At 43.7% G+C, this 15,192-nt stretch overlaps 1 protein-coding gene across 15 annotated transcripts in view; it reads right to left on the reverse strand.

Moving 5' to 3' along the window:
- The window catches only part of RYR3 (ryanodine receptor 3), a 630,986-nt gene that overhangs the window by 13,887 nt on the left and 601,907 nt on the right, over nt 1–15,192 (reverse strand). For all 15 annotated transcript variants that reach the window (XM_050954773.1, XM_050954774.1, XM_050954771.1 and 12 more), the window contains 5 exons: nt 15,008–15,050; nt 14,350–14,477; nt 10,873–10,933; nt 9,371–9,517; nt 3,310–3,444 (listed from right to left, as the gene is read on the reverse strand). In XM_050954773.1, the coding sequence (XP_050810730.1) occupies nt 3,310–3,444; nt 9,371–9,517; nt 10,873–10,933; nt 14,350–14,477; nt 15,008–15,050 (514 nt within the window). The remainder of the gene's footprint in view (nt 1–3,309; nt 3,445–9,370; nt 9,518–10,872; nt 10,934–14,349; nt 14,478–15,007; nt 15,051–15,192) is intronic.

Genomic DNA, 15,192 nt, shown 5'->3' on the forward strand with positions numbered 1-15,192 from the left:
GAGTAAAGCTTGCAGGATTTGGTCCTAGATGCAGAAGTTCCCACTTTACCAAAATGTTCACTGTGGGCCCAATTATCAAATTACACATCTAGATGCTCACACCATAATTTAGTCATATAAAAATAAGCACGTATATGGTCTAATTCCAGGGGACTTTCTGGAAACTGTCTCCTATAAAACAGTTATATTCTTCTTCAAGTGATTGCTCATATTCATTCCAGTTAGGTTGTGCGTGCCGTGCGTGCACGCTCGTTGGAAGATTTTTATCCTAGCAACCCCGGTGGGTCAGCTGGGTCGCCCCCTGGAGTGGCGCCGCTATGGTGCCGGATATATACCCCTGCCGACCTAACCGCTCCTCAGTTCCTTCTTACCGCCCGTGTCGGTCGTTGCAACAGTGGAGCACGGCTTAGCTGTCCTCCACTTCCCTAGCTTTTCCTTGTTTATTCGATATCTTGTTGTATATAGTTGAATTAGTCTATAGTGTAATTAGTTGATAGTTCTTAGATAGTTAGTGTATATAGTTTAGCGGGTTTGGGCATTAGCCCTTCCCCGCACCTGGTGCCGGGGCCCATGCCCAGTTCACCGGGGTTCAAACCGTGCTCGGCCTGTAAAAAGCCAATGCCCATGAGCGATCCTCACGACTCTTGCCTAAAGTGCCTCAGGGAATCGCACATCTCAGATAAGTGCCGCATTTGTAAGGCTTTTAAGCCACAGACAAAGGAGGAGAGGGACTTTTGCTTGAAGACTCTCCTTATGGAGGCAGCTCTGAACCCTCCGTCCTCGGCACCGAGCACTGACAGCGCTCTTCCGGCACCGGACCGCGCTGGCTCCGCCGAGACACCTCAGAACCGGCCTTCTTCTGCACAGGGACCTGATCGGAGGCCCTCCGCTGCCTCCATACCTTCGAAGCAGACTCACCCTTGTCCAGACCGCCCGGCACCTACTCCTGCTGTGGCACCGACGACTGCGGTACCGTCGACTCCGGTTCCGAGAGGGCCGTCGAGTCCTGTCCTTGAGAGCTCCCCGCCGAGGCCTGTGGTTGAGCTTACGGTCCCCTCCACACCGGAGACATTCTCCTCAGCCAGGAACCTTATAGCGACACATCGGCGAGACGGTAGACCCCCCCATATACTGTGTTCCACAGGGACAAGGTGCAGTTGCGACCACATCCAGCCTTTCTCCCCAAAGTGGTATCAGCCTTCCATGTTAACCAGGAGATCTTCCTACCTGTCTTCTTCCCAAAGCCACATGCGTCTCGCAGGGAGCAGCAGCTACACTCCCTGGACGTCCGTAGAGCGCTCGCTTTTTATATCGAGCGAACAAAACCATTTCTCAGATCCCCCAACTCTTTGTTGCGGTGGCTGAGCGTATCAAGGGCCTATCCGTCTCCTTGCAGAGGATTTCCTCCTGGGTGATGACGTGCATCTGCACCTGTTACGACTTGGCTCATGTTCCATCGAGCCACGTCACTGCTCACTCTACCAGGGCTCAGGCCTCATCTGCTGTTTTTCTCGCTCATGTACCCATTCATGAGATTTGTCACGCAGCTACCTGGTCCTTGGTCCATACCTTCGCCTCTCACTATGCCCTCGTTCAGCAGTCTAGGGATGACACAGCCTTTGGCTCCGCAGTTTTACACTCTGCGATATCTCACTTCGACCCCACCGCCTAGGTAAGGCTTGGGAATCACCTAACTGGAATGGATATGAGCAAGCACTCGAAGAAGAAAAGATGGTTACTCACCTTTGTAACTGTTGTTCTTCGAGATGTGTTGCTCATATCCATTCCACACCCGTCCTCCTTCCCCACTGTCAGAGTATCCGGCAAGAAGGAACTGAGGAGCGGTTAGGTTGGCAGGGGTATATATCCGGCACCATAGCGGCACCACTCCAGGGGGCGACCCAGCCAACCCACTGGGGTTGCTAGGGTAAAAATCTTCTGACGAGCGTGCACGCACAGCGCGCACACCTAACTGGAATGGATATGAGCAACACATCTCGAAGAACAACAGTTACAAAGGTGAGTAACCATCTTTTACCCTTTAGCTATCTTCAGCCACACAATATATGTCAAAAATACATTTGAAAAGCCCTAGCCATGTTCTTTAGTCCCAGCAGGCAGCAATAGTAGTTCTAAATGAAACATGCATTAATGAAAGTAAATAATGTGATAAATCTGATCCTGCAGAACAAAACACAATATAGAACTATGCATGGATTTTTAATGCATTTTTATTACTGAGGGAAGATACTGCTATAACCATAGATAAAAATATTAACTTGGAATCATTTTAGTTCATTTAGCAGAGCTGTTTAATATGTAAAGTATGTTGCTAAATATTTTAATTATTCCAACCATTCATGTATTTCTGAATTTTGTAAATTAGTTTTATTTCAGGTCAGACCTTTGTATTCAGTCCACAAAGGGACCAATTAAAACAATATTGGATGGGAGAGAGTTAATTCTTTCCATTATTCACTTATCTGACTTGCATTAAATATTTTATACAGAGGTCAGGAAGAAGAAAAAATACATTCATACAATATATACTGCACTTCAGGTTTTGGGTCTTTTGTGACCAGCGCTTCTCCTCTGAGCCTGTGCCATTCGCATTATAAAATAAAAATGTTGTTGTGTTCTTTTGTGGTGATTCTTTGTACAATAAGAAAATTAGAGTGCCCACAGCCACTTCACCCCAGAGTAAATATTTCTGGGATACTTTTGCATTTCCTATGAATAACTTTTATATGAGGGGAGGGGAGGAAGGAGCCTTGGAGTATTAGCTGTTTATCCCTCACAACAGAGTCTTCTCACCCTCATGCAATTGCTCTCTTTTTCTCCCCTTCTGGACTGGCTGGGGTCTAAGGAAACTGGAACTATATTTCATTGAACTGGAACTTTTAAGTTTACTGCTACTTATTGAGTTGATTTTTCTTCATTGAATCTCTTCTCACTTCAGCACAAATAAAATCAGTTTCACAGATACTCTAACATATACCTGTTCACAGATGTTAATTTCAGCAGCAAGTTCCGTGGTGTGATGATGCCCCATTCATGCCCTCTATACTATGCATATATCTACTATTTTGACCTCACACCATCGGAGGATGCTGAGTGAATTTCCAGATTCTTTGCACTGTTAAGAGTGGCTCAAAGCAGCTTGAGCAGACCCAAAGTTCCAAGTTCTTAAAGACAGAAAAACCCTCCTCCCTCCACATTTCATCTAGTGCTTTTGGGATATGTTGAGTATCAGGTTTAAAAACTAGGGTGACATTTCTGTTTTAAAAGTGCTAGTGATATTTTACTTACTGTCATCATGTCATCACATTTCATGTCTGGCTCATCTTCATCTTCGCTTTTGTTGTAAAACTTGCGGAAGAAGTTGAATGCCACAACAGTGTAAAGGTAGACGACTACAGCCAACAATCCTACAGTCAGTACAAGCTACACGCCAACAAAATAAATGAAATGGAAGAAAGAAAGTGAGTTTCAGTCAAAATGGAAGGGCATGATTGATTCCAGTCTCTTTTGGGCACTACTGATCTTTTGTGTCCCCGAAAGTATTGAAACTCAACAATGCTGTGCCTTTTCTTTTTCAAAAAGAATGAAACATGATGGTTTTGTTATCCATGGACTCTCTCTCTGTTGCCTGGATCAACACAGAGTTTCTGAGGTGCCAGATTCTATAATGGGGTGAAATACATCTTAAATTTATACTTTGATGCCTTATTTGGTGGATAAAAGAGCAGCAGCGTGGTTTTAGGAAACACATTATTATATGGTTATTTTTCTAAAATATATGCTTAACAGCAACTTCATATCAGTAACGGGTACAGTATTTGGGATAGTGGTGAAATGCCAGCTGATTTGTGAAACTGGACATGCAGTGAATATATCAAATGATGTAAAATGTACTTTATTGAATTAACTGATATGGGCTTATTTGAACTGCTTGCTATTTTAGTACGGATATTGTTGCCAATATTCTGTCTAATAAGCTGTGTTATTGATGCCATCTGCTCTAAAATTCCAATAAGACAAAGAGATACAATAGGTGAGTTTCTCTCTTTTGTTACTGAACTGTCGAAAACAGCAGCATTTCAGGTTTACTTACTCTTAAGCAAATAAAATCCTTTTTGAGCAAGAAAAAATTCAGCACATAAAGAACCACTCATATATTAGTCATTGGTAGGGCTTACCAAATTCATGGCCATGAAAAAAAGTCAGTGTGTGAAAACTGCTCTCTCCCTGTCAAATTTGGTCTTTTGTGTTCTTTTACCCTATACTATATAGATTTCACAGGGGAGACCAGCATTTCTCAAATTGGGGGTCCTGACCCGAAAGGGAGTTGCAGAGGGTTGCAAGGTTATTTTAGGGGAGTCATGGTATTTCTACCCTTACTTCTGCGCTGCCTTCAGAGTTGGGTGGCCAGAAAGCGGGGGCTGTTGGCCAGGCGCCCAGCTCTGAAGGTGGTGCCCTGCCAGCAGCAGCACAGAACTAAGGGTGACAATACTTTACCATGCCATCCCTACTTCTGCGCTGCCTCTGCCTTCAGAGCTGGGCTCCCGGCCAGCAGCTGCCACTTTCCAGCTGCCCAGCTCTGAAGACACCACCACTGCCAGCAGCAGCACAGAAGTAAGGGTGGGAGTACTGCAATCCCCACCCCATAACCTTGCAACCCCCAACAACTCCTTTTTGGGACAGGACCCCTACAATTACAACACCATGAAATTTCAGATTTAAATAGCTGAAATTGTGAAATTTACAAGTTTTTAAATCCTATGATGGTGAAATTGACCAAAATGGACCATGAATTTGGTAGGGCCCTACTCGTTGGCTTTGGAGTTGTGGTTTTATAATAGTGTTATGGAAGATTGTTATATATATTTAAAAAGCACTGTAGAATTGATATTACTATTTAAAATGAGTAAAAATATCAAGCATTTTAGTTGCTTTTTAAGCAATTTATGCAGATCATTGGGCATATTTCTAAAACGTATGTGTCTATTTAAAAATCTGTTCATGTTTGTGCTGAAAGCACCAGTGATGATATCAGCAGGGCTAATACTTGCTTGTCAGGGAGGGTAGTCATGGTAGGTTTATTGAAAGTTGCAGCCTTGAATTGAAGCTGTTTCATCAGCACACACAGACTCTGAGTTTCTAAACTGAGAAATATCATCTCAGTAGAAATCTGGGAAAATATATCAATCACTGAATTAAAATATTAATAGATAACACACTAGGTGTAGCCAGACTGTCAGAGCTATGGTGGAGTGGGGGAGGGACGAGGTCAGAGTTAAGGTCTCGTTTTTTAGCCGGAAGCAGCAATGATAAGCTTCTTGTGGAGAGTACCAGGTGTCATGCTCTAGCAATTTCCTTTGTCTGATAAAGGAAGGGGCTGCATCTAGATGTCCTCTGCTGAAAGAACTGATCAGGCTAATGCACAGACTTCATGGGAGATGGAAAGATTAAAAGGAAGTTGGGTATCTCAGGGCACTGTTATTCCCCTAAAAAAGAAAGCTGATAGGTAAAGGGTTGTTGTTAGGTATATTAGACAGAAGGTAAACATTCAGTTTGAAAGTTACCTCTTTCGAAGCCTTCCTTCCCTACTTAGAGAATCACTTTCTGTTTGACAGAGGCAACACTGCCCTCCCCACTGGAGGAGTATCCCTTGTCATGTGTGTTAGTATCTACTAGATATTGAAAGTAAATCCCAGACATGCAGGGGTGGGAACTGCCTGGGATACGTTCTTCTGTGTTTGAGAAGGGATGGCAGGAGGCACTGGGGTGTACATGTCTGGAGCTAGGGTTGAAGCCAGATAGTGGAAGGGTACATACAGGGAGGAATTTTCCAGGGGTTGCAGTGGGAGGCACCTTAATGGGTGGGAATATGTGAAGAACTCTCTTAGTCTGGGAAAAGACAGGAAGGAGGGAGATGGTGAGTTGATAAATTACCTGTGCTTATGTCAAGATGGTGGCTAGGAAGCAGGCCAGGTGTCAAAGAAGGACCTGTGTTATTATAAGGTATCCAAATTGATTTTGGAATCAGATTTGTATGAATCTGAATCCAGCAGGCCACATTTGTGTATAGATTCCAAATTGCAGATTGTTCGCCTTTCTAAATGCATTTAGGAATGGCTGTTCCTTTCTTCCCTCTTTTGCAATGTCCAGAGGGTGATGTATTGTATGCAGGAGATTTTTAGCATTTACTCTCCCGTGGGTTTAGGATTCTAATAAATTCTACATTATAATTTTATAGTACTAAAAGTGTGCAGATATTTTGCAGAAGACACAGTAAGGCATATTCCTCCCTCCAAATATTTACCATCTAAATGAAAGCACATTCCAATAGCCATACCATCAACGTAAGGAATTCTTAATAGAAACTACTGTGTGCAGGAGTTATTTTTTCAAAACTTACAACTGCCTTCTTAAAACTTTTGGTATTTCTAAATAGCATAGATCATTAAAGTCCACATAAAAGGACCAATTCTCAACAAAATAAGATAATTTTTTAAGATAGTACTGGTAAATAAAAGGTAACTAAAACCATATCAACATTAATAAGTCTCCAGGACCTGATGATATTCACCCAAGAGTTCTGAAGGAACTCAAATGTGAAATTGCAGGACTACTAACTGTAGTCTGTAACCTATCATTTAAATCAGTTTCTGTACCAAATGACTGGAGGATACCTAATGTGACACCAATTTTAAAAAGGGCTCCAGAGGTGACTCTGGCAACTACAGGCCAGTAAGTCTCACTTCAGTACTGGACAAATTGTTTGAAACTATCGTAAAGAACAAAATTGTCAGACACATAGATGAACATAATTTGTCGGGAAATTTGTTTTTTGTAAAGGAATATCATGCCTCACCAATCTACTAGAATTCTTTGAGAGGGTCAACATGCATGCAGACAAAGGAGATCCAGCGGATATAGTGTATTTAAATTTTCAGAAAGCCTTTGACAAGGCCCCTCCCCAAAGGCTCTTAAGCAAAATAAGCAGTCCTGGTATAAGAGGGAAGGTTCTCTCTTGGATTGGTAACTGGTTAAAAGACAGGAAACAAAGGGTAGGAATAAATGGTTATTTTTCAGAATGGAGAGAGGTAAATAGTGGTGTCCCCCAGGGATCTGCACTGGGCCCAGTCCTATTTAACATATTAATAAACGATCTGGAAAAAGGGGTAAACAGTGAAGTGGCAAAATTTGCAGATGATACAAAACTACTCAAGATAGTTAAGTCCCAGGCAGACTGCGAAGAGCTACAAAGGGATCTCACAAAACTGGGTGACTGGTCAACAAATGGCAGATTAAATTTAATGTTGATAAATGCAAAGTAATGCACATTGGAAAACATAATCCTAACTATAAATATACAATTTACCACTCAAGAAATTAGCTGTTACCACTCAAGAAAGAGCTCTTGGAGTCATTGTGGATAGTTCTCTGAAATCATCCACTCAATGTGCAGCGGCAGTCAAAAAAGTGAACAGAATGTTGGGAATCATCAAGAAAGGGATAGATAGTAAGAAAATAACATATTGCCTCTGTATAAATCCATGGTAAGCCCACATCTTGAGTACTGGGTGCAGATGTGGTCACCCCATCTCAAAAAAGATATAAACCTCTACCCCGATATAATGCGGTCCTCGGGAGCTGAAAACTCTCACCGTGCTATAGGTGAGACCGTGTTACATTGGGGTAGGGAGAGGAACCGCTCCCCGCCCCAGCTCACCTGCGCTCTGCCTCCCCCCTGAGCGCACCACTGCTGCTCTGCTTCTCCCTCCCTTCCAGGCTTGCCGCACCAATCAGCTGTTTGGCCCAGCAAGCCTGGAATGTGGGGGAGAAGCAGAGCGGTGGCGGTGTGCTCAGGGGAGGAGGCGGAGATAAGCTGGAGTGGGGGGCGGTTCCTCTGCACCCCCCCATTACTTACTGCCGCCCTCTTCGGGCCCTCCCGCCCCAGCTCACCTCCGTTCTGCCTCCTCCCACTTGCGCGCCACAGCTCTGCTTCTCCCCACTCCCTCCCAGGCTTGCTGCACCAATCAGGTGTTTGGTGCGGCAAGCCTGGGAGGGAAGGGGGAGAAGCGGAGATGAGCAGCGTGCTCGTGGGAGGCGGCGGCGGCAGAGCATAGATGAGCTGGGGTGGGGAGTTCCTCTGCACCCCCTCCCTTGCTTGCTGCAGCCCCCCTGCCCCAGCTCACCTCTGTTCTGCCTCCGCCTGGGAGGGAGTGGGGAGAAGTGGAGCTGCCGCATGTTCATGGGAGGCAGCAGAACGGAGGTGAGCTGGGGCCAGGGACCCTGGGGAGGCCCGCAGCAAGTAACGCGGGGCAGAGAAACTGCTTGCGGTAACATGAATTTGGATATAATGCGGTAAAACAGCCTCCTCCCCCGGAGTGCTGCTTTACCACGTTATATCCAAATTTGTGTTATATAAGACTGCATTATTTCGGGGTAGGGGTGTATTGGAATTGGAAAAGGTTCAGAAAAGGGCAGCAAAAATGATTAGGAGTATAGAATGGCTTCCGTATGAGAAGAGATTAATAAGACTGAGACTTTTCAGCTTGGAAAAGAGACAACTCAGGGGGATATGATAGAGGTCTATAAAATCATGAGTGGCATAGAGAAAGCAAATAAGGAAGTGTTATTTACTCCTCCTCATACTCCAAGAACAAGGGGCCACCAAATGAAATTGATAGCAGGTTTAAAACAAACACAAGAAAGTATTTTTTCACACAATGCACTGTCAACCTCTGGAACTCCTTGCCAGAGGGTGTTGTGAAAGCCAATCTTATTAATGGGATTCAAAAGGGAGCTAGATAGTTTCATGGAAGATAGGTCCATCAATGCCTATTTGCCAGGATGTGCAGGAATGGCGTCCCTAGGCTCTGTTTGCTAGAAGCTGTGATTGGGTGACAGGGCAATGGATCATTTGATGATAACCTGTCTGTTCGTTCTCCTTGGGGAATCTGCCATTGGCCACTGTCAGAGGACAAGATACTGATCTCGATGGCCTTTGGTATGACCCAGAATGGACGTTCTTATTCTTATTCTGCTGTGCAACCTTAAAATGTTAAAAGATTTGCATCAAACAAAGAAATAGTGTGTCCAGCCTGACAAACATGTACACCATGTTTTTGAGAATGAGATTTTAAGGAGCAGCTGAATCATATCTCTCGAAACTAGAGGGCTGTGACACTGAAAAAAGCCATTAAATATATGTAATATTATAATATCTAATAGAAAAGAGTCTCATTGGCTCCACTTCTTGTTCAAAGCACTGGTTTCCAAGGTATATTATAAGACTATTGTTTTTGTTCAGTATAGTTATGAATGATGTTCATTTTTAGAGTACATATACAGCACTCACCTGTTTGCCATTGTGAGTTACAGAAGACAGAATGGTTCGTAGTGTCTTGAAACCCATAGCAATATCCAGCAAGTGAGCAGCAAAGAAGAAGTTGTTGTAATGGCCAAGGATAGACATAGTTGTGTACCAAGCTAAGTACAAGAAGGACTACAGAAAATGTGAAATGTTAGAGAATATTAACAGTTACTAGTATGTTTTACTGGATAGTGTACATCACACACACAAAATGAAACTCTGAACTGTAGGCACTGAGTTAATGGTTTGAGCTTTCCAATCATAAATTAATATGGATTTAGCATCTCCATATTTTTATGCAGAAGAATTGTCTTAGTTTCTCTCTCCAGAACAGCTTAATTACTAAAATCAGAATTCCCCCGGCTCTTAACACTATCTTGTTTTGGTTGAGAATATTATACTAAACTGGAGAGCTCGCTATGCAGTCTGAATGTCTGAAGATCTGATGCTTCTGCAGGGAGTGAGACAACTACAAACACAGCATACCGGCCTTGGGAAGAGGGATTGCCTCATAAGCCACTTCATCTAGCTGACTCAGGGAAAGTCTACACCAGGATTAAAAACCCATGGCGGGCCCAGGTCAGCTGACTCAAGCTCACTGGGCTGGGGTTGCAGAGCTGAAAAATCACTATGTAGATGTTCAGGCTCAGGCTGGAGCCCAAGCTCTGGGACCTCATGTGAGTGGAGGGTCTCAGAACTTGGGCTCTAGCAATTTTTAGCCGCACAGCCCCAAGTCAGCTGACTTGGACCAGCCATGGCTGTGCTGAGGGTCTGTACCCATTGAGCAGTACTGATCAGATCTGAAGGAGATATATACAGCCCTCATTTGCAAGAGAGAATTTTAAGGACTAGGGACCTTTCGAGATGGTTGTGGGAGTTAAGAAAGGATCTTAAATGATCCTACAGGTGGTCTCTGCAGGTCAAGATTAAGATAGAACAAGTTTTTGCAGACACTGACTGTGCTGTACCTACTCTGAAAATGAAAGGCTTTGGTCTTAAGACCATCAGTCTGGCAACTTACTTACACAACCCCCCAAAGTCAAAATTAATTTGTAAAAAGTTATACAGTAAAAAGCCTCTCAATATTATTCCTTTTAACACCACCCAATCATTATTAATTTCCAAAATCTTGTATTACAATTATAATGTCTCCTGAATATTGCCCTATGCTGTCAAAAGCAAATATTCCCACAGATAATTTAACTTAAAGTTGTTGGGCTAAGGTTAAAGATAGAAAAAGAACAAACATTTTATACTGATTCCATAAGTAGGCAGCTATTAATTTATCAATGTATATGTTACTTGTTGCAGTTCCTTTGGTTACCCACATATGCTTATTTCACCATACCCAAGATGACTGCCTCGTATCTTACCAAATTACTTTTTAATTTCTCTTTATTAAAAAAGTGCCCAACTATAGCTTTGAGTGCAAAATACATATTTGCACTTAGAATAAATGAAAGTCGTCTCTAGGATAACATACTTACATTGTCAGTGAAAACAACTCCAAGCTTCCAAATGTGGTACTTTGTATCAATAGAGCTTAACCTATGGAGTATAAATATTTTGAAACTCATAAATGTCAAGTAGTTAACTACAGTTACACTCCTTTCCTTATGTTTAACAACAGAAACACATCTTCACATAATGGCTACTTAAACATTTTTCTTCAGAAAATGTAACTAGGATCTTTCTGGCACTTTATTTGTATTTATTTTTTGTAAGCACTGGTATATGCTGGACAATTATTTTAAGACTGATGTGCAGGTCTCTCTGTTTTAGAGAGCATTCTCTACATTTTCAAAACTGTGTTGGGCGTTAGCAACGGAGTTCCAATAGTCTCAAGAGTTCCAGAGTTTCACTAAAAGTAATACAGTTCTACTTTGAACATATAGGCTATATCTACGCTGCAGAGTTAAACTGGCTAGTGGCACTCAGGTCTGGGCACCTGGGTAAGCCTACCCCAGGTGCAAGTGTCCCACATCCCCACTTCAAAGACATACCCATATTATTGTGTTCTTGCTCTTTCTGCACTCACCCAGCTGTGTCTTGGGGCATATCCCATGGTTCTTTGTGCTGAGACACTCTCAGATTCTTTCGCAGTCAACTGTGGCATTTGTGAGATAACTTGCCTGTTCTTTGGGGGGAATTGTGGGAAGGGCACTGAAGGACTATCAACACTTCAGTGATTTAGCTTGCATTCTCACTGCAAATTGGGTGGATTCCTGCCTGAGTTAAAGTGGAGCCCAAGTTCAAACCCACACCCTCCTGAGCCAGGTCAGCTAGTGCAAGCTTAAAGCGCCTCCAAACCCAGGTCAGAAGTTTTTCCTGTATAAATGGTAGTGGGAGTTATGCAGGGAGGGATACCTCAGTGGTTTGAGCATTGGCCTGCTAAACCCAGGGTTGTAAGTTCAATCCTTGAGGGGGCCATTTAGGGAACTAGGGTAAAAATCTGTCTGGGGATTGGTCCTGCTCTGAGCAGGGGGTTGGACTAGATGACCTCCTGAGGTCCCTTCCAACCCTAATATTCTATGATAAAACCTAGATTAGAGTAAGCCCCAGTAAAATGTGGAGTGAAGACATACCCATTGAGATTAAAGTGCATGTCAATATGCTTAAATGTTGAGGGTTTGGAATTGTCTGCAGCAACAATAATAAATATGGCAGTCAATACATTCCAGAATATTAATCTTTTTCACAACTGCATCACACTGTTGAGCTATGTTCAATTTATGATCCACTGTAACCTCCAGATCCTTTTCAGCTGTACCACTATCTAGCCCAGGGGTGGGCAAACGTTTTGGCCCGAGGGCCACATCTGGGTGAGGAAATTATATGCAGAGCCATAAATGTAGGGTTGGAGCAGGGGTTTGGGGTGTGGGGTGCAGGGCAAGGGATTGGGGTGCAGGAGGAGGCTCAGGGCAGGGGGTTGGGGTGCAGAGTGCAGGAGGGGACTCGGGATGGGGTGCAGGAGCGGTTCGGGGGACAGGCTCCGGCACGGCACCGCTTCCTTTGAGCGGCTCTGGGGTGTCAGTGGCACGCAGCGGGGCTAAGGCAGGCTTCCTGCCTGTCCTGGGCCCATGATGCTCCCAGAACTGGCCAGCATGTCTACATGTCTGGCAGTGGCTCCTAGGGGTGGGGTGGGGCAGGTGGGTCCACCACACAGCTGCCCTCGCCTGTGGGTACCAACCCCAAAGCTCCCATTGGCCGTGGTTCCTCATTCCCAACCAATGGGAGCTGCAGGGGGCAGTGTTTGCAGGTGAGGGCAGCGCACGGAGCCATCTGCCCCCCTTTCCCAACAGGTCACAGGGACGTGGTGCCAGGCTTAGCCCCACTGCGCCATGGGGCTGGCAATCCCATGGGACGAATTGAAAGCCCTGATGGGCCAGATCCAGCCCATGGGACATAGTTTGCCCTCCCCTGATCTAGCCAGTTATTCTCCATTTTGTAGCTGTACATTTGATTTTTCCTTCCTAAGTGAAATACTTTGCACTTGTCTTTATTTCAGACCAATTCTCTAATTTATCAAGGTCATTTTGAAGTGTAATCTAGTCAGTGCAGGAGCTGCAACGAGAACCCAGGATTCTTCCACCATTCTTTTTACTTTGCTATTAGATCATCATCTATATTATTATAACACAGAGGTACTCAACTCTGAAGAATTTTAGACACTTCGGTGTTGTAGAAAAGGCATAGACTACTTCAATTCTACATCCCAACATGTGACACTTTCACAGCAATTTCACAATGCCAGGGAAGGATGGCATGACAATTGTTTTGCAGTTCTCTGCACTTCCTTCTTTCTATGCCCCCCCCTTTTTTGGTTGTCAGGATGCATAGGAAAGGACCACTGGCACGCCTATCCTTTTGCCCAGCACTTCCCCACTTGGCCTTGCTGAGGCATCATGGGAAGCACTCTGACACAGAGCTGGTGGACTTTCTGTTCAGCTGGAAATTCCAAAAGTCTGGAAAACATTTGTTTCATTTCACAATGGAAAGCAGAATTTTGAAAGTTTTCTGCAGAAGGGAAATCTGAATAAATTTAGTTCTAAATAATCAAAACATGTCATTTTGGAAATTTCAAAACAGAATTTATCCTGGGAGACCAAACTTTGGGGCTTCTGGTTCCTGTCTCTCCCAGGGCTTCTAGGCTCCCTGTGAGCCCCAGCAGACTGATCAGAAGCCATAGGTGAGTTGGGAGCCTCAGACCTTGAGAGCCAGGTCTTCCAGTTCTACAGCAGGGAGCCTAGACACCCTGAGAGCCCCCAGGTTTCCAGGTATCCAGCTCTGTGGCAGCAAGCATGGAAGCCAGGAGCCAAGCCCAGATAGAGTCAGGATTCCCAGAGCTATCAGGCTCTCGGCTCTGTGGTAGGGAACCTGGCCGCCCTGAAGTGCCCATCCCCAGATCGGTTTTCATGGCAGAGCTGCCCTGGAGCAGTGAACCCTGGAAGCAGGAGTCCCCAACATTCCACCAGGCCAGCTGGCAGGAAACCAGGCAGGTTTTTGATAGGAAGTTGCCTGTGGTTTGTTGGAAGTGAAAAATGAAATATTTCATATTTGAGGAACTTGCATTTCCTGATGAAACCTGCATTACTGGAAAATCTCTGACCAGGTCTGCTCTGTGATTAGTGCTCCCTTCCTTTTGACTGAGACAGGGACCCATGGACTCTTAATAGCCACATGTGGAGTGGGAAGGCTGTACTGGGCCATTATTTTAAGTGGTATATGTTGGTTTTTTAAAAAGCTAGTTTATTTTACTTCATTACTACAAAGAAGCCTTTACCATATGAATTTTTAGTACTGAGCAAAGTATTGAAAATGCACACATTCAATGTATCAAATTTGTTCTTATCTTTAATAACACAGTGGTAGCAACAGATTACAAGTCCCTTCAAACGCTGATTTGTTTGAAATCAGCTAAGGTCAGCTGCCCTTTTTTTTTTTTAAATCTCCAAATATCATACCATGATACAAGAGATGCCTCCTCTGGTTCAGTCTCTTCCACTGGACTGAAGTCAAGAGCATTTTTGTCCAACCCCAAGAGTTCAGCTATGCGCTCTGCTCCATACAAGTCACCATATTTGTTAATAACCTAAAAGGAGAAAAGATGAGCTTCTGGTCAGGACAAGACACTGGTGTCACATCCTCTTCACTTTACCCCCATTGGTCAAAAATTTTAAAACCTCAGTTTTCCAGAATTGGCACTGCAAGAACAGTGAGAACTCAAAGAGAGAGAAAGCATTTTAAAAAAATGAAAAATAGAAGCATAAAAGGTTATTAATCTGAAAGCTTTGGTATAATTTAAAGTAATTTGAGCTGGCATGTTTTTCTTTTTTTAGGGGGATGAGGGGGCTTTGTATCCTAATGATGACAATGGCTGTAAATTAGAACTGCATGGCTGATTGACAGCACAAAGTTATTTAGAATATATGAGTCTAGGAATTAAGCCAAAGCACTCTCTCTTCTTCCTCTTCCCCCACCCACATCACAACTGACTGTGAGTTCCATGAAACGAAATGCAATTCTCAAATGTTTGTATGCTTATACCACAAAAATAAAGATATTTGAATTAAATACACAGTATATTGTTTTACATTAGCCATAATAATCTAAAGAACCTACCTTCCGTTTTACAAACTTGTCCCAGTAATTGTTAGGAAAGGATCTGCATAGATAAAAAGTTCTCAGGTTATTTAACCCATCAATGGAGGCAAAAAACAAATAAAACTCATGCTCATGGTAGTGTTTTGTTACAATTTGCCTGAAGCACACACTGCTCTCAAGCTATGAGCAGAACATGTCAGTGG

Source organism: Gopherus flavomarginatus, chromosome 5 (genome assembly GCF_025201925.1).
Source record: "Gopherus flavomarginatus isolate rGopFla2 chromosome 5, rGopFla2.mat.asm, whole genome shotgun sequence".
NCBI classification, from domain to species: Eukaryota; Metazoa; Chordata; order Testudines; family Testudinidae; genus Gopherus; species Gopherus flavomarginatus.